We start from the raw sequence: 23,880 nt of genomic DNA, 5'->3' as shown, positions 1-23,880 counted from the left end.
CCTTCACTGCCCTCTTTTCCAAACACACTTATATTTTCTGTTTGGATGTAGTCTAGTGATTTGTTTTTAACAAGTATCCTCTCGGAAATACCTAGGAACCCTTATCTAAGCACGTGTACTTTGACAAAGTGTTTGGGTAAAAATACGTATCCAGAAATCCATCGGTTTCCCGTGTCTTAGCATAACTCAGAAAATGTCACGGTTCGAGATCCAACTCACAGTAGCACCAACATATAAAACTTCAAGGAATTGAGAAGAAACATGCAGAAAATATGTAAAGACTGCTGTTGACATTCTTGAAAGGTATAGGTGACTACTTCTTTTCCTAAATGGAAGATTTTTTATCGTAAAGCTGAATTTTCTCTAAGGTAATCTCTAAATTTACGATAGTCTTGACTAGAGTTCTAGTAAGGGTATTTTTTTTAACTTGTTCACCTGTAAGAATAAATACACGAATGTTGTAAAGAAAAGCTGAAAACATCGGCAGTATGGTGAGAGATGGTGTACACAATATTGAGATAGTTAGACATTAAAGAAGGTATAGGATCGGAAGTTAGGAGAGTATATGTATGCATCTCTGTGTGTGAATTTATGATAAAGATAACATTTTGTATCAGCGGGGAAATGATGGATTATTGAACCAAATGACTAGAGAAAAATTATATCTGTATCTCATATTGCAGACAAACATAAATGTCAGATTACTTAAAAGTAAAAGAAAAGAAATTATTGGGATACCTGGGTGGCTCAGTCGGTTAAGTGTTCGTCTGTTGGTTTTCGCTCAGGTCGTGGTCTCATGGCTTCGTGAGTTCGAGTCCCGCATCAGGCTCAGTGCTGGCAGCGCAGATTAAAAAAAAAATTTTAGGGGTGCCCGGGTGGCTCAGTCTGTTAAGCATCCAGCTTCAGCTCAGGTCATGATCTCACAGTTCATGGGTTCGAACCCTGCATTGGGCTCTGTGCTGACAGTTCAGAGCCTAGAGTCTGTTTCAGATTCTGTGTCTCCCTCTCTCTGTCTCTGCCCCTCCCTTGCTTGTGCTGTCTCTTTCAAAAATAAACATCAAAAAATAAAAAGAAAAAAATTTAGGTTTTAAAATCCAAATCTAAAAATTTTAAAATCTAAAATAAAAAAAAATCATGTTTTAAAAAATGGAATTATTATTTCAAAAATAATATTTAATCTTAGGTGGAAGAAAGCTAACGATATAAGGGAAAAACTTGTGTTTTTTTTTTTAACGTTTATTTATTTTTGAGACAGAGCATGAACGGGGGAGGGTCAGAGAGAGGGAGACACAGAATCTGAAACAGGCTCCAGGCTCTGAGCTGTCAGCACAGAGCCCGACACGGGGCTCAAACTCACAGACTGCGAGATCATGACCTGAGCCGAAGTCGGCCGCTTAACCGACTGAGCCACCCAGGCGCCCCGGGAAAAACTTGTTTTGACTGGAATATAGTTCGATGTGTCAGAATCCACCTTAAAAAAGCTTGAAAGTAAATTCAACTTGGGGGAAATGTTGACAGCATATATAGCAAAGGTTTAATAGTTGTTAAAGAGCAATTATAAATCATTAAGAAGCAGACTATCAGCCTAATGGGAAAATAGGCAAAGAACATGACTGAGTAGTTCAGAAAATAAGAAATACAACTGGGCCAGTGAACCCGAGAGCTGACTCTCTGTGTTTCCTGTGGAAAGATACTCACATTTATTTACCAGTCATCAGTAGAAGGAAACAAAAACAAAAATAAGAACAGCTGCCATCTGTCAAATTGACAAACATTAGGAAATACTCAGGATTTTTGTCAGAGGTGATACAACCTTCCTAAAAGGCAGCATGTCGAGCCTTAGACTCCTCTGTGTGGCAGTTTCACCTGAGACTTTATCCGCGGGAAAGTGTGTGGCGACATTGGTGCAGTGCTGTTCATCGCATTAGAACATTAAAGGTCATCTGAACGACTTAATGACTAGTAGGGGAATTGAAAAACGAAGATACATTTAAATTTTTTTTTTTAATGTTTGTTTATTTTTGACAGAGAGAGAGATAGAGCATGAGTGGGGGAGGGGCAGAGAGACAGGGAGACACAGAATCTGAAGCGGGCTCCAGGCTCTGAGCTGTCAGCACAGAGCCCGATGTGGAGCTCGAACCCACAGACCGTGAGACCTGAGCCGAAGTCAGACACTCAACCGACTGAGCCACCCAGGCACCCCGAAAACGAAGATACGTTTATAGAAGGGAATGTTTGTTAACTTTGTAAAAGGTGATTGTTAGATATGTGTATTGTGACCAGAAAATTTATTAACACTGTATTAACAAATTAAGTTTAATATATCAAGGAAGATATTTGCTCTGGCTGAGTAAGGTTAATGCCAAAGGCAGGATTTACTTCCTGTCTCAGACAAATGGTAATGGACAAAATCTGTGTGACAGTGGTTTTCAGGACATCAGGCAAAGAGCAACAGCAGCCCTTGACAAATGGGAAAGGAGTGTGGGAGCCGTATGGCTTCCCGCTTCCTGTCTGGAGGGAGTAACGCTGGGAGGGAGGCCCAGGCAGGGCCCGTGGTTTGCTGAGTTGAGCAGACGGAGCTGCTCGCTGAGGCCAGTTAGTGAGAATGGTGGAGAAGAGAGAACTCCCCAGAATGCTCTCTGGAACCTGTGGGAGGAGACGTCCCTGAGTCTTCAACGTGCTGCCTGTTGATGTGCACGTGCTCATGAGGACGTGCTGGGATGGGGCCTCCCGAAAGGACCCGAAGGGGCGCTTGCCGAAACCCCCCCTAATGCGGGAAGAGCTCCTGTTGACTCCAGCCCGAGCAGACAGGTGTCCTTCGTGGGCCATGGCTGGAGTGTGCAGAAGGGCGTGCTCTGGCGACAGGGTTAACTTAGCCCTCGACTGGCGTGTTATTCTGGTCCTGCCTGGAAAAGCTTAAAACATTTCAGGAGTGCAAAGAAACAGGAAAATAAAATTCGTAGCGGTCCCTTGAAACTGATTCAGAAATTGCACAGATGGTAAAATTTGTACAAAATCATGAAAACAGGTACTCAACTATTTTATGTACTCAAGAAGCTAGAGAAAAGATGGAATGTGTTAAGTAGAGACAAGACATTAAAAAGAGCTAAATTGCACAAAGAGTGACAGCAGATTTGTTGCTAGAAAATGCATGTCAGAAGTCAGCAGGACATCATTTGTAGAGGAAGGAAAACCCCCGGAACTGCACGGCCAGTAAATAAATCTGTCTCAAAACAAAGGTGAAGTAAAAACTTTTTCAGACACAGAAAAGCTGAAATAATTTATGTCCAGCCAGGACTTTAAGAAATATTAAAGACGGTGTTTCAGGTAGGAGGAAAGGAAAATAAGATCAGAGAGAGATCTGGATCCACACAGAGAATTAAAGAGCAGGCAAACGGTAACTATGGTGCTTGGATAGAAGACTTTCTGCCTTCGTTTGTCATCTCTTTAAAAGTTAATTGATCGCTTACAGCAAAAATGATAACCGTGTACTTTGGGCCTTACGACATGTAGAAGTAAAATGTGGGGCAACACCAGAATAAAGGCTGGCAGTAGTTTGTGGTAGGCAGAGTCATGCCTCTGCCCCCCAAATTTAACAGGTCTCACTCCCTGGAATCCCGTGTGAGTGTACCTCTAGGGAAAGAGTCTTCAAAGATTTGGTTAAGTTAAGGATTGTGAGATGGAGAGATTATCCTGGGTTGTCCAGGGGGACCGTAAATGTAGCCACACGTATCCTTGTGAAAAGGAGGCAGAGGGAGATCACACGCACGCACACACACATACGCGCAAGGCGGTGTGAAGCTCGAACAGGGACGGGCTTGCAGATCAGAGGGAGGTGGCCACAGGCCGAGGGATACTGGCGCCACCAGACCTGGAAGAGGCAAGGAGTCCTTTGGAGCCTCTGGAGGGGACACAGGCACTGCCAATACCCTGATTTCGGCCCAGCGATGCTGATTCCGGACTCCTGGCCTCCGTAACTCTGACACGGTAAACGTCTATGGTGTTAAGCCACCCAGCGTCTAGCAGTTTGTTACAGCAGCCACAGGGAACAAATCGAGTACTGTTGTGAGTTTCTGTGCTGTGTGTGAAGTGCTGTCATGTCACTAAGGCAGGCTGGGATCAATTAGAGATGTATACTATAAACCAGGTAACAATTAAAAGCACAACAAAGAGTTACGGCTAATAAACCAAAAAAGATAAAATGCCATCCTAAAAATACTCGACCCCGAAGAAAGCAGAAATAGAGAAAAAGGCAAATAAAGAGCATCTGGGGTAAGTAGGAAAGAACTGGTGTGATGGTAGATTTAAATCTAGTTCCATCAGTAACGACATTAAACGTAAGAGGCAGGCTTTTCAGATCCAATGAAAAACCAAGACCCTGTGTAACCTGCGCACGATAAACCGTTTTAAACATGAGGTGCAAATAGCTTAGAAGTAACAGCATGGAAGGGCTCACTCACCATACTAACACTCCGATCAGATGAAAGCTGGGTTGCTTTTGCTTATGTTCATGTCAGACAGTGGATTTCTCAGCAAAAGCTATTACCAGAAATAGAGTGGTCATTTTATAATGATGAAGGCATCAGTTCATCAAGGGAGCATAACAATCCTAACCGTTTATGTCCAGAATACATGAAGCAAAACCTGATCGAACTGCAAGGGGAAATAGACAAATCCACAATTATAGTCAGGTTCCAGGAGCTTCTCTTAAAAACTCTTTGAGCACGTAGACATAAAATCTGGATCTAGAAGACTTGAACGATACTATCCACCCTTATGGGCCTGATTGGCATTTATAGACACCCCACCTGGAACAACAGAAGACACATTCCTCTCTAGTGCTCACAGGACGTTTGCCCATACAGGCCACATGCTGGGCCATAAAATAAGCCTGAGGGACTCAGTTATGTGAGCGTCCGACTTGGGCTCAGGTCATGATCTTGTGGTTCGCGAGTTTGAGTTTTACATTGGGCTCACTGCTGCTGTCAGTGCAGAACCCGCTTCTGATCCTCTGGCCCCTCTCTCTCTGTCCCTCCCTCCTCACACTCTCTCAAAAATGAGTAAATATTAAAAAAAAAAGTCTTTAAAAGGATTCATACAAGTATGCTCTTTGACCTCAATAGGATTAAGTTGGAATCTGTTCCAGAAAGATAGTCTGGAAAACAGGTAACGTATTTCCACCCATGGGTCAAAGAGAACGTCAAAGGGGAAATTTGAAAGTATTTTGAATTGATGAAAATAAAAACAAAAGATTTCAAAAGTTGCGGTATGCCGCTATGACATATCCAAGGGAAATTTATAGCTCAATGCCGATTTTGGAAAAAAGAGAAAGGTCTCAGATCAATGCCCTCAGCTCCCATGTCAGGAAACTTGAAAAACAAGAGCACGTGAAACCCAAATTTATCAGAAGAATGGATATAAAGATAAGAGCAGAAGTTAGTAAAATCGAAAACAGAGAAGTCTGAAGTAACTCAAACAAACCTGAAGTGAGTTCTTTGAGAATGTCGGTGAGATTAATCAGACTGACTGGCCAGGTAAGAAAGAGTGCAGTCACAAATGACCAGTACCTGGGGTGAGGGAGATGATTTTCTTGTGGGTTCTATAGATATTAAGAGGATTAGACGGGAGGATTGGGAACAACTTTATGCCGGTAAACTGGACAATTTAGGTGAAACGGACAGGTTTCTTAAAAGACATTTCTAAACCTCTCTCAAGAAGGAACCTATAACCTCATTAGCCCTATATCTGTTTTATTAAATTATTAAAAATCAGTATTCGATTTAGTTATTGGAGAACTTTTAAGCATGGTTGGAAATGGTACATGAACTTATTTTTTTCTTTTAATTGAGACATAATTGACCTACGACACTGTAAGTTTGAAGTATAGCACGATGGTTTGATACGTTTATATATTGCAATATGATTGGTGTCAGCTAATACCTTTATCAAGTCACATAATTATTGTTCCTTTTCTGTGTTGAGAACAGTTAAGATCTGGTCTCATAGCAATTTTGAAGTTTATAATATAGTATTATGGACCGACTGTAATCACTGTGTTGTGCATTAGATGTTCAGAACTTATTTGTTACTTGAAAGCAAACCTTTGAAAGCAAACTTTTTCATCTGTGGGTTTTAGGAGTCTAAACACAGATAAAGTATGTCTGATGAAAGTTTTGTGTCTGAACTGAGATGTGCTCTAAAGAAAAGATTGTTAAGTAGACAGTAATTTTTCCATATTGATTCCTTGTTGAAATAGTTATATTTTGGATATATGGGATTAAATGATGTGTTATTAAAATTAATTTTGTTTTTTCTTTTTCTTTTTGACGTGTGCCCCAGAAACTGTAAAATCACACATATGGCTCAGGCTGTGTTTCTGTAGCCAACGCTGCTTGGAGCGGCCGTGTCCGTGTTCGGAGGCCTTTCCTGCTGAGCCCTTTTTTCACAGCTGTGTTCCCCACAGATGAGGTCTGAAGTCGCGCTGGGTGGCATGTTTTGTTTCTTGCCTGTATTTGTTGGCCGTTGTTAAGATGGTCCCCGGGTTTCTCTTAGGCTCGTGGTCCTTCTGACCGTTGGTAGGAACCACGATGAAGTGAGGAAGGGGGAGAGGACCTCCATCTCCGAGGACTCTAGGGGGAGACCGGGAAACAGAGTCGGATTTTGAGTCTTCAAAGATAGCGGCATTATTCAGGGGCTGTGTTTGGGCTGGTGGTACTTCACGGTGCCGGGAAATCAAGTCCAGTACACGGCCCACCAGCTTATCTATGCCGCGGCTGTGCTTAGCCACATGGATCACGACAACCCAGACGGTCTCAGTCAAGCATTTTAAAATCATCTGCGAGCGTTACATAGATTCCCGTCTTTGCGAGACTGGGACAGAGCAGCAGAAAGCACAGCCTGCCCGTGATCGTGTGTAGTCTTACGGTGGAATGTGGTTATACTTTGGAACACATTGAAAGCAAGAATAAAAAGGAGTACAAGAGTCATATTGGTATACTGATTTTCAGGGTTCCAAGAATACTGTCAGCAAGAGTAGAAGTAACCTGTTGGCAGAGAGCGGCAGATGGCTGTCTGGGAGCGAAGCAGTATCTTTCTTTCCTCTTTTTTATGGAGTTCAAAATACATACAAAGCAGTGGCTTTTTGAGGTTGATTTAACTAAAACTTTAAAAAAATGAAATTTGGCTTACAATCTTTTTCAAAATAAGCTTTTAAATTTTAGAATAGTTTTAGATTTAAAAAAAATTGTAAAGATGCATAGAGAGTTCCCCTCTACCTCACATCCAGTTACCCCAGTTCTTAGCATCTTACGTTACTGTGGTATGTTTTTCACAGTTGATGAATCAGTGTTAATGTACTTATTAACCTTCATTTTTATGTAATGTCATTTTACTGTTCCAGCGTCCTGTAGAGGACACCAGATACCTCATTGCATTTCATTGTCATGTCTTCTAGGCTCCTCTTGGCCGTGACAGCCTCTCTCTCTCTTTTTTTTTTAACTTAGAAATTCTCCAGAATTTCAGAAACTTCTGGGCATCGCTATGGAGCTCTTCCTGCTGTGCAGTGATGATGCAGAGTCGGATGTCAGGATGGTGGCTGACGAGTGCCTCAACAGAGTCATAAAAGTAAGCCCCCGTGAGCCGTGCTGTCCCAGCTGCAATGTGGCCGAGAGAACAGACCGTGTTTGGAGGGGCGGAGTCGCTCTGGATGTCGTTCATTCGCGGTGTGGTTGCCAGCCTGCCTGTCGCCCCTGCTGACTCAGAAGGCCGTGTGTGTGCCTAAGTCACAGATGGGCTCTACTGGCAGCCGCTCGGTGTTCTTGGGGAAAATGTCACTACAGACAGCAGCTTCTGTGTGGGCTGAACCTCGAGCGGCCACAAGGCCCTGGGAGGGCAGGGGACAGGTGAACGCAGTCTGTCTGTGGTGCTCTAGCTTCCCTTCCTTTGTCTGCTTTCCCTGTCCTGCGGAGACCTGGGTCAGGCAGTGCTGTGTGCCCATAAAGACGTGACTTCTGTCACAGACCGGCTGGGGCTGGTGTGGTGGCACCGGGTGGAAGGAGCTCCCGAGGAGGGACGGCAGAGCCCGAATGCCAAAGCATTTGGGCTACAGGCAAGCTGAGGAGCAGGGAGGGGACACCTGTCTTCTTCTGTCACTGCTTCCTGAGGCCGACTTTGTGCCCAACATCACCAGAGCTTCAAGCTACGCTTCTTCTTTTTCTGTTCTCTGCTGCCTTTGAAGATAAAGGCCTTCTTCCACAATTCCTAATGCAATGGAAAACTGTCCTGGTTTTTCTCATTCTGCCCTTCTTCTAGTGTCCCCAGCCCATCCCGGTCACTTCTTCTAGGCCACCTTTGAGTTTGTGAACGGGCCTTCTGGATCGTGTGTCCATACGTAGTGCTCCCACCATAGGCCGTGGGCACCGAGGATGGGTCTCGGGCACAGTTCTTGACACTTCCTCCAAAAGCTAGCTCTTGATAATGGTTAAGGAAAAAAACGTACCTTGTTTCCTTCCCTGCAGGGGTCCTTGTTTTGGGGACCTTTCTGGTTTTCTTATTTTTTTCTTACTGCCTTCAGTTCCACTCGTGACACTTAGATAAGCCTTTGAGAAGAGCTTCCGTCTCTTGGTTTTCCGTGGAGGCTCTTTTCCCAGTGATGCTCACCTGGCCAGATGAACCAAGGACCCCGAGCTAACATAGGCTAGTTGAGTATTTCCCGTCTCGTTAGGGTCTTGATAAACCAAACTGTTCTTTGGAGTCTTTCCCGGGGCTTTCTCTGCAGAGTGGTCGCATTTTACGTTGGCCGAGCAGTTATCCTTCCTTCCTCCTTCACGGATCCAGCCTTCCTCCGGGAGAGGATCACCCCCCCTCCTGCAACGTTCAGGGAGACGGAGGCACTTTACCGGGCTGATAAAGCATATGTGGATTTTGGGGTGAAGGAGAACTGCTTTCAAGTCTTTCCTCTGTCCCCTACCAACTGAACAGCTATGAGAAACATATGTAAATCTGTGAGCCTCGGTTTCCTCACCTACAAAGGGAATCAGACAAGGTTTGGTGGTGTGTAGGAGTGCGTGTGTGTGTGTGTGTGTGTGTGTCTGTGTGTGTGTGTGTCTGTGTGTATGTGTGTGAGGGTCAAAGGTGGTGGTGTAGGCGATGTGCTCAGCACCGTCCTGGCCCCTCACTGGTCCTCCAGGCGGCAAGAGGTGTAGTCTTGTGATGATGAGATTCTCACATTCTTACCCCAGGAGTCTGAGGGGCATGTGAGCAAACCAGCTGCCCTCTCTGCCGTCACACGGACTCCACGGTCTTCAGGAATCCTTCCCTTCCGGGAGCGTGTTGTTTCTTGGCTGGCATGCTCTCTGGGCTTGGTAGCCACGGCGCCCAGCTCACTCTGTCAGGAGCAGCCTTAGGGAGGCCCTCCCCCATCTCTGGGCAGCCACCCGGTCTTCTCCTTCCGCCCGCACCCCCTGCTCTCGCTCGCACCCCGCCTCCCACCGCGACATACGCCCAGTGGCCGGGTACCCTTGCTCCCTGTGCCGCGTGACCCGTCGGCGACACATGTGCGTGGGGTCCCGCAGCGTATCTGCAGATGGCCTTTTTCAGTTGTGTTCACTTCTCTCCAGGCCTAAATATCCTGGCTTGCTTTTTTTATTCCTGCAGGCAGGGCCAGGCTGGGCTTTTTCTGATATTTCAGTTCTTAAATCTGATGCTTAGAATCACAGCACCTAAAGAGGGCACCATGCCTTGGTTCGTGGCAAGAGGGAGACTAAGGAGGGCAGAGGGGACAGTGTGGCCCCAGAGTGCTCTGAGTTGACCATTGGACACGTAAGCTTTGTTCCATTTTTAAGCCTGTCCTCTTCAGTGACCTGTTTCTGAGAGCCGCTGGACAGAATAGCTTGGTGAATGTGTGGTGGTTGTCGGCCGTGACGCTGGCTCGTGACCTGAGGCCTGGCCACCTCCCTACTTTTGTCCCATTTCCTCTGTGTCAGGCCTCCCAGGGCAGAGGTTCAAAGATTTCCTGTTATGTCCCTGGACGTTAAGACGAGGTCAGCCTCTCTCAACTTCTTTCTGCTTACAGTCGGCATGGTGAGGTTTGGCTGCACTCAGATCCGTGCCTCCCCAGATGCTCTGGTCTGCAGGTTCAGCAGGCTGGGACGGGACCAGGTCTGGCTTGATTTGCTGTCATTGCGGCAGAGGAAGGACAGGCATGGGAGCCCGCGGACGGCCCCTCGGCTCGGTGTCAGGAGGGCAGGAACACAGACACCGTCACCGGGAGTCACGTCCTGGGCTTTGGTCTTCTGTTGAGTATTGCTGTGCTTCTCATGAGGACCGGGCTCAGCATGGCCTAAGCAGTGGGATGCGTGGTGCTTTTCGTTTATGTAGGAAAATGCCCGGCGTGGCCCAACAGCATGCTCCTGCCTCATGTGACTTTCAGTCTCAGGTGGAGAAGCATCTTTTCACAGAAATAGTTCAGTACATGGCACAGACTCTAAGTTCTGAGAGACGTCGGCAAGAGGCGTCCTCATGGCGGGCAGGAGCTTGAGGTGACTTCGTCTGGGGAGGCAGAGAAGGCTTCCTGGAGGTGGTGGTGAGTGAGGAGATGGGGGGCTTCTTGACCACTGCACAGCTGCCTCTAGGAGGCCCGGGAAGCCTCTGCAGGCTCTCCGAGGAGGGTGGCTCCAGTGTGTGTCATCGGAGAACGGGGGTGTTGAGGGCCAGTTCCGAGGGTTTGTACTTCATTTGGTAGAGGATGAGGAGCTCTCAGATTTGCGACGTGGTCGGCGGAGAGCTTTATTTTGGAAGAGTAGCCTTGTGACAGTGTGTGCCTGCCTTGGAGGGGAGAGGGACCTGGGCACTGAAGATCCATGTGGGAGGTTGAGTAGTCCAGGCCTGGGAGAGTGAGGTCTGGGCCAGGACGGTGGCCCCGGGAGCGTGAGCGAGGAGACAGAGGCGGGCCGTCACAGGCTCGATTTGGCAGCTGAGCGGGTATGTCTGCTTCAGTGTGGAAGGTTCAGGAGCAGGGAAGGGTCAGATTGCTGTCCCCAGGGTCTGGGAACCCCGATTCTGTGCTATTATTAGGGGTTTGAGGGTTTGTTTTCTCTTGTTACAAACTAAATTTGAGATTAGCTTATAAAACATAACGTGAAATAAAACTGGGATATACCTTCTGGTTTTATTTGCAAGTAGCGCCTTGATATATGTTTGTCTGTTTTGGTGTGTTCATTTAAGGATTTTTAGTACAAGCTGAAATGGAAGATTAGGATTTAAAAATTTCTGAGATATTGGGGTGCCTGGGTGGCTCAGTTGGTTAAGTGTCCGACTTCTGCTCAGGTCATGATCTTGCGGTTCGTGAGTTTGAGCCCCTCATCGGGCTCTGTGCTGACAGCGTAGAGCCTGGAGCCTGCTTCAGATTCTGTGTCTCCTTCTCTCTTTTCCCCTCCCCTGCTCGCACTCTCTCTCTCTCCCTTTCTCTCTCTCCCTCTCTCTCTCTCCCTCTCTCTCTCTCCCTCTCTCTCTCCCTCTCTCTCTCTCTCTCAAAAAATAAATAATAAGCGTTAAAAAAAAGAATTAAAAGAAACATTTCTGAGATATTGTTATACTTTGGAACCTCCCCAAATGGAGCTTTGCTTCTGACTTTAAAGCTCACCGAACCAGTAGGTGAGTCACCTGAGTTTTACTCAGACCAGCTCAGGCTGTAGCCATCATATGCTGTGTATCGCATGAGAGAGGCTTGGTTTGAGGCTTGGTTATGTCTCTGCTGTCTTCTTGGTGGACAGGCCATCGGCAGTACCGTTTCAGAGGAGAGGGTTCCCGGGGGCAAGGGTGGGGGCCAGGACTCTTTCCTCCCCTTCCACCCCGAGAAGCCCTCTCTGACATGGGCTTTGTGCGGGCAAGCTGGTGGTGGCGCTCAGCCATTCTCACTGGGTTGAAGTTGACCTCGTGGCCATTAGTTTTGGTTTGGCCCCTAAGTGAGCAGGGATGGGGGCGAGAAATGTGTTGTGAGGAGCACGAGGCTCCTCGCTGGCTGTGGGTTCTGAGCCATGGGGCTGGGAGCACCCATGCGTCCAGGGAGGACCTGGGGAAAGGACGAGGGCTCTGTGCCCGCCAAGACGAGTGTTCCCACGTCGAGCGAGGGGCTCTCATCTTCCAAGTGGACTCCCCGCCCTGCTGGCACCGCAGACCTCGTTCAGGGCGTTGCTAATGTTGGTTCATCTAGCAGAATGCACTTTAATGAAGAAAAACCTTTCAGGTGTTTTCTTCTCTTGCTGAAGACCTATAAAGGGTTTGATATAAGAGCATTAGAATGAATTTGAACCATCTACCATTTAACCTCAGTAGTATGTAGTATTTGATTATAGATCAAGTTGAATTCTTTTGCTTCTGTGTTTTTATTCAAGTGAATGACCTGTGTCTAGTTTATTCAGTATCTTCCCAAGTATATGTGCCTCTTTCTTAACGAGCAGGCTCTTGGTTTAGTTGCTCTTCTGTTCTACTTTGCCCCCGAAGTGAAATTTTAGGCGCCTTTTAGTTTTCTTCCGGGCTGCTGGTGGAATGAGCCTTCTGCGACCAGCTCTCTTGTGTTCCGTTGCAGGCGCTGATGGACTCGAATCTTCCGCGGTTACAGCTTGAACTCTATAAGGAAATCAAAAAGGTAGGCTTTTGTTTTCTCTTACCGAGGGAAGTGGTGACTGTGTCACTGCACGGAGCGGTAGACGTGAAATCTTGTCTTTTATTTAATAAGCGGGAATGTGGGAAGGAAATGCTGTTTGGTAAAGCAGACTTCACTGTTTTATTTTTCTTTGCAAGGTTGCTCTTCATTATTTCATTATTTATGAGAGGAGATGGGAATTAGTTTCTGTATCCGTGTAAGTGAAGCCCCTCGGCCGCGACGTTTCTGCAGCGGTTACGCTTGTGCGTGGCCTTGTCTCTAAAACGTAGAAATAAGCAATAAACAGATGCTCTTGTGTCTGTGAGGACCCTTTGGTGCATAGTGTCCCTGACTCGGAAATGTAACGTGTCGCTCCCCCCGCCCCCCCCTCCTCAGAATGGCGCTCCCCGGAGCCTGCGTGCTGCCCTGTGGAGGTTTGCGGAGCTGGCTCACCTGGTTCGGCCTCAGAAATGCAGGTAGGCGGTGCGCTCTGGCTTATTAGCGCTGTGCGTTGGTGGGGAGCCAGCTCCTGTGGATTCTGTACCTCTCAGCTCCAGTGTCTTCCCTGAGCTCCGGCTAACGCTGTCCACCACTGCCTTCCCCGTCGTGGCCGGTGTTTCCTGCTTCTGTTCTCATCATAGCACTTCTCAGGAGCACTCTGGGACACTGTCGGTGTGCGTGTTCATTTTCTGTCCACCCACGCTTCCAAGAGACAGAGGCACGCCCCCCAGGATAGCGGGGTCTTCCCCGTGTGTCCTCTGTGGCAGCACGGCCCCGGTGACCGTGTCTGCACGTGCTCGTCGCCGAGCAGATGCTCGTCATGTGGTTGAAGGTTGAGAACCGGTCTCATCATTGCTTGCCGTAGGAATTCTCTAGAAATATGCCTTTGTCTCTCGTGGGTTCGAACTGTGAGTGTTAAACTGAATGAAGTTTGACTAGTGGGAACGTCTGTCCCCAGTGGATTGAGAATCAAAAGAAGTCCCTGGTTTTCATCTGTGCCTTCTTCTCCTTAACCTGCAAGACTGATGTCCAGAGGCCCTGGGCTGCGTCCCGGAGGAGCCGGTGCAGGGGCCCCGACCCTCACTGCTAGTGGGAAACCACGATTTATCCCACTGATTTTGAGTTGAACAAGAATCTCTTGTGGCCGTGGAGATACGTCACTAAGGAAATTTCTTTTTGTGCAGCATTTTTCTTTTACTATCCATATTTTGAAATTTTTTTTGTATCTTTGAAGCAGCACATCCCAAGTTCTCCACACAGCAGCCCAAGTGACCTTAAAAAATGTGATCGGGTCATGTCATTTCCTTACTTAAACTTTCTACTGAAAGTCATTTCCCAGAGCTGTTGAGATAAAATCCGGACTCCTTACTCGGGGAGATCTTGCCTCCACTGACTACCATCTCGGCCACTGTCTGTTAGCACATTGGCCTGATGTTGCTTCTTTGCGCGTTTCTCTGTTCCTCGTGGCCGGTGTATTTTTTTCAGGCAAAATAGTCCCTTAGTCCCAGGTGTGGGCCTGCTCTTCTCCGCCACCAGAGGGCGCCTGTTCACATTGGGCGCGTGTTTGTGAGGGGTCTCCTGTGGTTTCCGCTCTGCTGTCCGGTGACTCCCTTCTCCTGCATCCCGCACGGTCTGCTTTTCCTCTCTGGAGGGCCACGTCTTATCTCGAAGACCGTATTTAGTTTGAACACTTAAAAATATTTCCTTGCAAAGCTCCTTTTCCAAGAAAATGTTTCATTTCTTAACTTTTATTTGTTACCTATTATTTTCTGATTTAAAATATGAATACTTCACTGCTATAATTTACTACGAACGGTTTTTCAAACAAGGTGAGGGTCCTGTGTGATCACAGAGAAATGAAGGATGAACGTCTCCCAACATTGGAACTTGGTGTGCATTTAGCCCCCCTGATCTTTTTGTCTACTTTCTGTTAAGGACTGTTTTGCATATGAAAACTGGCTCTTCCCTAACAGGTACTAAACTAATTGTTTCTATTCCTCAGTGAAGTAGACCTGGAAGAATAACTCATGTTCCTTTCATACATGCAGGCCTTACTTGGTAAACCTTTTGCCTTGCCTGACTCGAATAAGCAAGAGACCCGAGGAATCTGTTCAGGAGACCTTGGCTGCAGCTGTCCCTAAAATTATGGCTTCTTTTGGCAATTTTGCAAATGACAATGAAATTAAGGTATGATTATCACCGTAAGTCACAAATGTGAATGAGTCTTGTGGGCTTTTTGGACAGGCCATCGTGTGAGAGCACTTCTTGAGTTATATTGTGCTTCATAATTTAAGTTAAAATGTTTTTAATTATTTCGAGGCACACAGAGAGCTTCTTTCTATTTCTGCTTTCTTATTGTGGGGTAGAGTTAAGTAAGGAGATGGTTTATAGATGCAAATTCAGAAGGTGGTTTTCTAGAACAGATTGGTTCTTGGTATATCAGGTGGACTCCTTAACCTAGCTGCGGAGAGGTGACTGTCCCAGAAGTGCAGGCAGGAGAAAGCTCACTGATGGTCCCCTGCAGCCAGTGGGGACCACTTGACCTCTGTTCTGTGCCCAACAAGCAAAATAAGCAGCCTCCACACTCACGTTTGTGTTTTATTTAGTTTAAATTTTTTTTAAGTTTGTTTATTTATTTTTGAGAGAGAGACCGAGAGAGTGAGCCTGGGAGGGGCAGAGAGAGAATGAGGGAGACAAAGAATCCCAGGCTGGCTCCGTACCATCAGCACAGGGCCCGATGTGGGGCTTGAACTCACAAACCGTGAGATCACGACCTGAGCCGAAACCAGGAGTTGGACTCCTAACCGACTGAGCCACCCAGCTGCCCCTGTGTTTTATTTTTAATGACCAGAAATTGTGACCCTGCCACATGAGGATTCTTGACTTCCTCCTTTTTGTGGGCCACTCCTTTGTTAGTGTTTCTTTTGGCATTTCCATCCACATTTCTAGATAACGTGCTATATAGCATATATATCGTAGCAATATACAGCTAGGTGGCCTGGTTTTTTTTGTTTGTTTGTTTGTTTGTTTGTTTTTAAATGAGTGATAAATTTAGTTCTAACTGGCTTCCATCTTCTTACTGTAGTTACATTAGTATTCAGTGTGGCATTTCATGCCCAAGTAATAGTCACAACGATGTTCTGTGCTATGATTCTATTTCTATGTAGAACTTTTTGGTTTTTTGGGAGTTAATAATTGCCTCTCTTTTATTTTGCTTGTTATTCTTTGGCCATTGATATCTTCTCATACTTTCCAACAGCTTTGTAAAATGTGTCTCAGTGCAATTCTGCACATGGCAGACCATGTATTGGGTCCATTTTCTCCACCGGGGTCCTCTGACCTAGAATTCTCCAGCTGTCTGCCTCGGTCTGGTCTGGATGCTCTTTAGGCCTGAGGTGCAGTCGTATCTTCAGACTTTTCTTTGCTGTCATCCTAGGAATTGTTTTTGCTGCTTTCCTTTTGGACGCCTGATTTCTGGATGCCATACCTTTACCTTTCTAGGCATACTTCCTTGTTTTGATAGAATTTGTGTCATCTCTTATTTCTGTTTTCCTTTTCTTTTTTTTGTACTTTCTAGACGTCCATCTCAAACCCTTCTGTTGTGTTCGTTAATATCTAAGAGCTCCTTGTGTTCAGAATGATTATGTTTTCTGGCATCCTCTTCCTGCTTCATGAATATACTCTTCTCTTTCTGAGGATGGATTACAGTTTTCTTGACAACTTTTTTTGACTTCTGTTTCTTCTGACTTCCTCTGTTCTGGTCTTTCTCTGTTACGTTGGCACTTGTGCATTTAGATTTGAGTGAGACTCTAAAAAGCTGATTGGAAGCAGGTGCATGGCAGGGACCTGTCCCCTGGTGAGCTTTCCGCGGTGATGGATGGTGAGCCTGCTTTCCCTCTGTGAGCCTGCTTCCTTCGGGGTCGAGTATTTTTAGGATGACATTTTATCTTTTTTGGTTTATTAGCTGTAACTCTTTGTTGTGCTTTTAATTGTTACCTGGTTCTTACGTAAGATAGTTTCCAAACTCGTGAAAGTAGGTGAACACGCCTTTTTTGGATATTTTTGTTAAGACTTACATGGCCACCATTGGTATTCTAGCGCCATCTCCTTTGGGTCAGCCTGTTGCTTCAGACCAAGGCGTCTTCTCCTGCCCCTTAGGAGACACCCGCGGGCACTGTGCTGCTGCAGTCCAGCTTGTTCGCGGGTGTTGCAGGCCAGGAATCACCTCCCGGTGACACTAGCAGCACAACTGCAAGCCGTCCCTCAGGCTGGGACGTGGCTCTAGTTGGTGACTACTCTCTTCTCCTTGACTTTGTCATTTTCATTTTCGTTGTTGTTGTCGTTGTTGTTTTTTACTGCCTTTATTTTCCAGTGTCATTTGCTGACCCTGTACCCAAATGCCGTGGGCACGCCTTTTCCAGAAGCTCAGGTGTTCACTCTTGGGTACAGGACGTACGTCCTGAACAAGGTCCCTACTTACACTTTATAGGGAAGTAAGTAGACTGCATGTTTGCAGACTGCTCTGGAACGTCCCGAATTTGGGATGCTACAGGAAAGTCCATTTGTTTACAACCTACACTCTGTGAGAATTTGGAGTACGTTTTCTGAAATAAAATGATAAGCTTCATAGGAGTTTGGTCTTTTGTCTACTTGGATTTGTGTTTCCCTAGGTTCTGTTGAAGGCTTTCATAGCGAATCTGAAGTCAAGCTCGCCTACCATTCGGCGTACTGCAGCTGGCTCAGCAGTGACCATCTGCCAGCACTCCAGAAGGACGCAGTACTTCTATAGCTGGCTACTGAACGTGCTCCTGGGTAAGATGCAGCGTGGTTGGGATTTTCCCCACCGTGTGGCACAGTCTCTCGCATTTGCCTGACACAGAGCTTTTTTTTTTTCTTCTTTTTTTTTTTTTTTTTTTAAATTAGAGCGTGTGTGCAGTGGGAGGGGCTGAGGGACAGGGAGGGAGAATCTTAAGCAGGTTCCACACTCATCGCAGAGCCTCATGCAGGACTGGATGCCACGACTCTCAACCCAAACCAGGAGTTGGACATTCAACCAACTAAGCCACCCAGGCACCCCCTGAGACACAGCTTTTGAATTCTTTAAAATCGGGCACCCCTCATCTCCCAGCCCAGGCCCTTTGGCACCAGCTGACCACTGAACGGGAACTATGGGGAGGCTGCGATGAGCCCACGTCGGGCCTTTGTGGTGACTAGGAAAAGGCCCCTTCTCTGTGCCCAGGACAGCTTGCAGGGCAGTGGCTGTGAGGCAGCGTGCCACCCCGCGCACCTGGCCTGGCCCTCGTGCCGCAGACCGCACACTGTACGTGCCAGCAAGGAGCATAGTGAGTCCCTGAGGCCTCTCGCAGGCTCCCTGTGCAGGTGTGGGTCTGCTCCCGGTTTCTCCTGTACTTGGGGTGGTTGTGGAAGTCAACGCCAGCCAGCGCTGAGGGGGCCGTGTGGACATTTGATATGAAAGAACTGCCTGCCTTTCAGATGCAGCCAGACTCACTCTAACGGGCCTCGCTCAGCCCAGGATGTAAAGCTGCTCCTTTAAAGCCACTCCCGGGGTTTGGCCTGAAGATGAGATACCTGTGTATTTTTCCACAGTAATGTTTGTCCATCTTGATTCCTCACTGCCAACCTCGTAATACGGTTCTCCTGTGGATCTCTTCTTTTAAACAAGTGGAGCTGTGAATCTCCAAGCAGATGATGATGAGAAATCTTACTGCTGCCTTTCTAGGCTTGCTGGTTCCTGTTGAGGACGAACACTCTACCCTCCTGATTCTCGGAGTGCTGCTCACGTTGAGGTATTTGGTGCCCTTGCTGCAGCAGCAGGTCAAGGACACGAGCCTGAAAGGCAGCTTTGGGGTGACACGGAAAGAAATGGAAGTCTGTCCCTCAACTGAGCAGCTCATCCAGGTAGGAGCCACGTGGCGCACTCCAGTGCCCGTATATAAATGACATTCAGAGAATCAAATAGTTTGGAAGAGAAATGGCAGAGCCGAGGATTAATAGTCTCTGCAGCTGGGCCACCTGGTTCCGATCCTAGGTCACGACCCCTAGCTGTGTGACGTCTGTATGGCACATTCCCTGCATGAAGGTAATCTCTCATGAGGCTACCGAGAATGCCTCATGTTTGTAAAGCCAGGACTCATGAAATGTGCTCATTCGTACAGTAAGTATTTATTGAGCATCCACTGTGTGCTTGGCACTAGGGCAGGTGCTGGGGATGCAGTGGTGAGTGCTTTCGGTGTGGTCTCTGCCCCTGGAACCCGTGGTCTGGTGTACTGGTCTCTCTACCCAGGGAGTTAGGAACATGGTCCCCTGGGGCATAGGAACAATATGTTAAAACTTCTCTTTGCAGTATAGAGAAACCCTGTATACATTCTGATACGATGTGATCAGCAGCTGACTTCAGCAGTTGACTTCATTCCTTGTGGTGTGCTCATCCAGGTTATTTTGTTAACCTTGAGTGTGGCTGCGTTTCAAGCAATTTCATAAGCTTGGCTTAACATGTTAGGGTTTTCACCATATTTCGTGTACTGGATGCTACTGAAGCCCTTACCTTTCCTGTAAGTCACATGGTCATATGGTGTATATAGGAGTCGAGGCATACAACCTGGGGTCTGGAGAGGGGTGCCTTGGTTCTGTTTTCTGCTTTCCACATATCGATGACGTTGTAGTTCATAGGTATTTATTTGGGCCAAGTGGACTTATGAGTTGTGTTCCTTACCTAAACTTTGTAAGGTACAAAATCTTAAGTGGCTTAAAATAATTCTTGCATAGAATTGATGACTCGAAGGTAATGCTTTAATGATTTAGGCATTGAGTTAGGTAATATTTGTAAAGTGCTTAGAATATTTCCTGGTGCATGGTAAGGCCCTGGGAGTGCTGGTTAATGAAAAATAACTGAGAAGGAGCAGGCTCTAACAAAGTTTGGGGTCTGACAGTTCACTCCAACCAGCCGTCCTTCTGCTGTCTTATAGAATATCAGTAATGACGTTCTCAGGAGATATGACGATTACATATTGCCCTCTCAAAAAACCATTACCGAATGTTTTAGTGAATAAAACAGGTTTTCTAGAGGTAATAATACATTTAAAAAATGGTTATTTCATTCTTATCTTGCTTGTTTTACGTTTTATTATGGTGATTTCCAGACATACAAACGCAGGTGGAATAGCCTTTAGTAATTATCGCCTGTGTTAATAATTAGAAACTCAGGGTCAGGGGCGCCTGGGTGGCGCAGTCGGTTAAGCGTCCGACTTCAGCCAGGTCACGATCTCGCGGTCCGTGAGTTCGAGCCCCGCGTCAGGCTCTGGGTTGATGGCTCGGAGCCTGGAGCCTGTTTCCGATTCTGTGTCTCCCTCTCTCTCTGACCCTCCCCCGTTCATGCTCTGTCTCTCTCTGTCCCAAAAATAAATAAAAAACGTTGAAAAAAAATTAAAAAAAAAAAAAAAAAAAAAAAAAGAAACTCAGGGTCAATTATGATTCTCTCATTATCCCTTTTTTTGCATTATTTTGAAGCAAATTCCAGTCATTGTATCTTCAAGTATACCAGTTCGTATCCTTCTTTGTTTTTACAACTTAATGACAATGCCACGGTCACACCTAAAAAGAAAAGAACATTTCCTTAACATCAATTATCCACTCATCCTGTCAGTCGTTTACTTTATTCTTTTGGAATCAGTATGCAAGTGAGATTGGCTGACAAGGACCGTGACTCTCTTTGGTCTGATGGTCACTTCCATCGTGAGTCCGTTTGTTGAAGGGACAGATTGTCCGGTGGCAGTCCTGGCAGTCTGATTGCTTACAATTTTGTAAGTGAACATATTTGTTTTCTGTATTTCTTATAAATCGATAACCAGCTAGAGTCTTGTCAGATTCAGTACACATTTTAGGATGTGCATGATATCTGAGCTCTGTAGTACTCGTATAATATTTTAAAATAAATACGTAAGTACTGCAGATCCATACTCAGAATTTTTTTCTGATGTTTAAAGAAATGCTGCTTGGTCAAGAAACGTTGGAGATCATTAGTCTGCTGGGAGAAGCAAGCCAATAATCACTAGACGGCGTGGTGAGGCGGTGGGTTCGGGGTGCTGTGGAAGCACAAGTGAGGAGGCCCCTGCATGACCAAGGTCAGGGAGGCGTGCCCGAGAGGCTTGGTTAAGAGCTGATGCCGATGGTGGGTAGGATTTGACCAGACGCCCGGAGGTGGGAGAAGTTTATAGGCAGAGACTACAGCCTTTGCCAAGTCCAAGGAGTGAGCACGCGTGTGCAGATGGGAACCGATGTGGGTCCCGCGAAGTCTCAGGGCTCCTCGCCGATTAGCAGGGGCGCTGGTGAAAGTCGTGTGAGGCTAGAGGGATGTTGGAAACTACGTCACACTGGGGCAGCAGTAATCCTGGGAGGACCGAGTGAAGGGTATGGGGTGCGGTGCTTAAGTACTCATTTTCTTAATGGTGACTTTTCTCCAAAGTGAGCAAATGATCCTGCACAGCACTGAACGAGCACGCAAGACACGATTATCTCTAAATCATATTGTAATCCATTTTCTTTTGGCTGATAGCCATTCTGACTTAAATTGTTTTGAGTAAGAAGTTCAACTCTGCCAATGTAATTTAGCTAACTACAGTATATTTAAATAGAACTTAAAGTAATCCTGAGCCTGGCTAAATTATAAACTGTAAAGTAAGTGTGGGCAAAATATAGATACTTTAAAAAAATTTTTTATTTAAAGTTTGTTTATTTTGATAGAGAAAGCTCGCGCAGGAGTCGGGGAGGGTCAGAGAGAGAGGGAGAGAGAGAGAATCCCAAGCAGGCTCCATACTGTCAGATCAGAGCCTGATGCAGGGCTTGATCTTAAGAACCTTAAGATCGTGACTTGAGCCAAAATCAAGAGTTGGATGCTTAACCGAGCCACCTAGGCCCCCTGGATACTTTTAGATGTGCAAGAACTTAGTTTGCTTATCATTGTATGCTTTTTGAAAAACTTATTAGAAGGTGTATTCCAGCAAAGTGAGAAATAGATACAAAAAAAGAGGAAAGCCTGAAATCCATAAACCAAGACCTAACAACTCAGAAATGTGGTAGAAGTATTGTAGGAGGGTCTGGTGAGCAGCACACCATCCAGATTGGAAACGGGGGTTGGAGGAGCTCCACGAAACTGCCTACGGCGAATGTCAGGATTAAGAAGCTGGGAAAAAGGCGCGTGTATGTATTTACAAGGAGGGGAAAGAGCAGTGAAGAGCAGTTCTAGGAGAACCAGGAAGATTCATTAAAGGGTGTTATGCTCCAATTACAAAGCAAATTCCAGTGTTAACTAATTTTAAGCAAATCTTGGATTATGAGAAAAGAGAATCTGTTTATTATCTTTGGGACATTTTCTTTTAAGTGACACAGCACTAGTAAAAATGAAATGTTTCTTTTTGGGTCCGGTCACATGAACGGCCTTTGCAGTAAATAGTGTGTATGTACACGTGATAAGATACATGCTGGAGTTTTAATATTTATTTGCGTTAATTTATTTTTGAGAGGGAGACAGAGCATGAGTGGGGGAGGGGCAGAGAGAGAGGGAGACAGAATCTGAAGCAGGCTCCAGGCTCCAGCTGTCAGCACCGAGCCCGACGCGGGGCTTGAACTCACAACCGTGAGATCATGACCTGAGCCAAAATCAAGAGTTGGACGCTTAACTGACCGAGCCACCCAGGTACCCCTTCATTCCATTTTTAGACTCAACTTCTAGGCAAAGCACATATGATTTGAATAGTGTTACATGGTATGTAAATGGTATAAATCTTAGTACGAAGTACTGAGGGGCGCCTGGGTGGCTCGGTCGGTTAAGCGTCCGACTTCGGCTCAGGTCATGATCTCACGGTTCATGGGATTGAGCCCCACGTTGGGTTCTGTACTGGCAGCACAGAGACCGCTGGGGATTCTCTCTCCCTGTCTCTGCCCCTCCCCTGCTTGCGCTGTCTTTGTCTATCTCAAAATAAATAAACATTTTAAATAATTAATAATAATAATAATATGAAGTAATGATGCTAACAGAATTTGGGAGGGGGTAGATGAGTAAAGGAAGTGTGAAGTGCTTATTTCTTCATTTTACATAGAAAGTTTGTTGAAAATAAATGGCTTCAGAAATCAAGGTAGAAGCCGATTATCGTGAGCAGGGTGCAGCGACCTTTCTCTGCAGGGCCAGCTGTTCAGCTCTACCACCGCGGCGGGAGGGCCACCACGGACGATAGATGTGGCTGTGCACCCCCCACCCCCCTGTCTGTCCAGAAACAGGTGGTGGGCAGGTTTGGCCCGTACGGGGACTGTAGTTTGTAGACCCGAGGCCCGTGGTGATAGAGGCTGTCCTCAGAAGAGCTAGACACAAATGATTAAAAGAAGCTGCCTCTGAGATATTTACTTTTTGTTTTATCCCCTCTATACTGTTTTTTTTTTTTTTTAATGTGTATTACTTTTAGGATATTAAAGGTAGCGCTGCCCACTTCACCAAATAAACACGCAGGGTGCCAGTTAAATTTGAATTGCAGAGAAATCGTAAATAATTTTGTGGTGTAAGTATGCCTGAAATTGCACAGGACATAGTTATGCTGCAAAATTATTCATCTAAGATTCAAATTTGACAGGGTGCTTAGTATTTTGTCCGGCAACTCTAATTAAATGGAAAGAGAGGGGCACCCGGCTGGCTTAGTCGGAAGAGCATGTGACTCTTGATCTTGGGGTCATGAGTTTGAGCCCCACGTTGGGTGTAGAGGTTACTGAAAAGAATAAAATTAAATTAAAATTAAAAAAGAAATAAAGGTAACAGAGTGCAGTGTGTTCATATAATGTAATATAGTATTAAGAACAGTAGGAAAATTGGATGCGATGCTTTTAAAATGAAACTCTTGAGGTGGTTGGTGGCTGAGTCGGTTAAGCATCCAACTTCAGTACAGGTCATGACCTAGAAGTTGATGGGTTCGAGCCCCGCATCGGGCTCTGCGCTGACAGCCCGTAGCCTGGAGCTTGCAGCCTGCTTCAGATCCTGTGTCTCCCTCCCGTTCTGCTCCTCCCCAGCTTGTGCGCGCATTCTCTCTTTCTCTCTCTCTCAAAAGTAAATGAATAGACGTTAAAAACAAGGTTTGGAAACTTTTTTTCCGTGGTGCTCAGGACAGTGCCTCTTGCATTGACTGTGAGACGAGCTGCAGTGGCCACGGACGGGAGCTTTCTTCTCCCTTCCTGCT

The 23,880-nt window shown here is 46.2% G+C and overlaps 1 protein-coding gene across 1 annotated transcript in view; it reads left to right on the top strand.

Annotated features, from left to right (window-relative positions):
* Positions 1-23,880, top strand: part of HTT (huntingtin) — a 147,512-nt gene that overhangs the window by 16,205 nt on the left and 107,427 nt on the right. The window contains exons 3-8 of the mRNA XM_042937033.1: positions 7,503-7,623; positions 12,587-12,646; positions 13,040-13,119; positions 14,692-14,830; positions 17,314-17,455; positions 18,384-18,562. Coding sequence (XP_042792967.1) covers positions 7,503-7,623; positions 12,587-12,646; positions 13,040-13,119; positions 14,692-14,830; positions 17,314-17,455; positions 18,384-18,562 — 721 coding nt within the window. The remainder of the gene's footprint in view (positions 1-7,502; positions 7,624-12,586; positions 12,647-13,039; positions 13,120-14,691; positions 14,831-17,313; positions 17,456-18,383; positions 18,563-23,880) is intronic.

Source organism: Panthera leo, chromosome B1, assembly GCF_018350215.1.
Source record: "Panthera leo isolate Ple1 chromosome B1, P.leo_Ple1_pat1.1, whole genome shotgun sequence".
Lineage (NCBI taxonomy): Eukaryota > Metazoa > Chordata > Mammalia > Carnivora > Felidae > Panthera > Panthera leo.
Note: the sequence above shows the minus strand (reverse complement) of the source record. Positions and strands in the feature narration are given on the sequence as shown.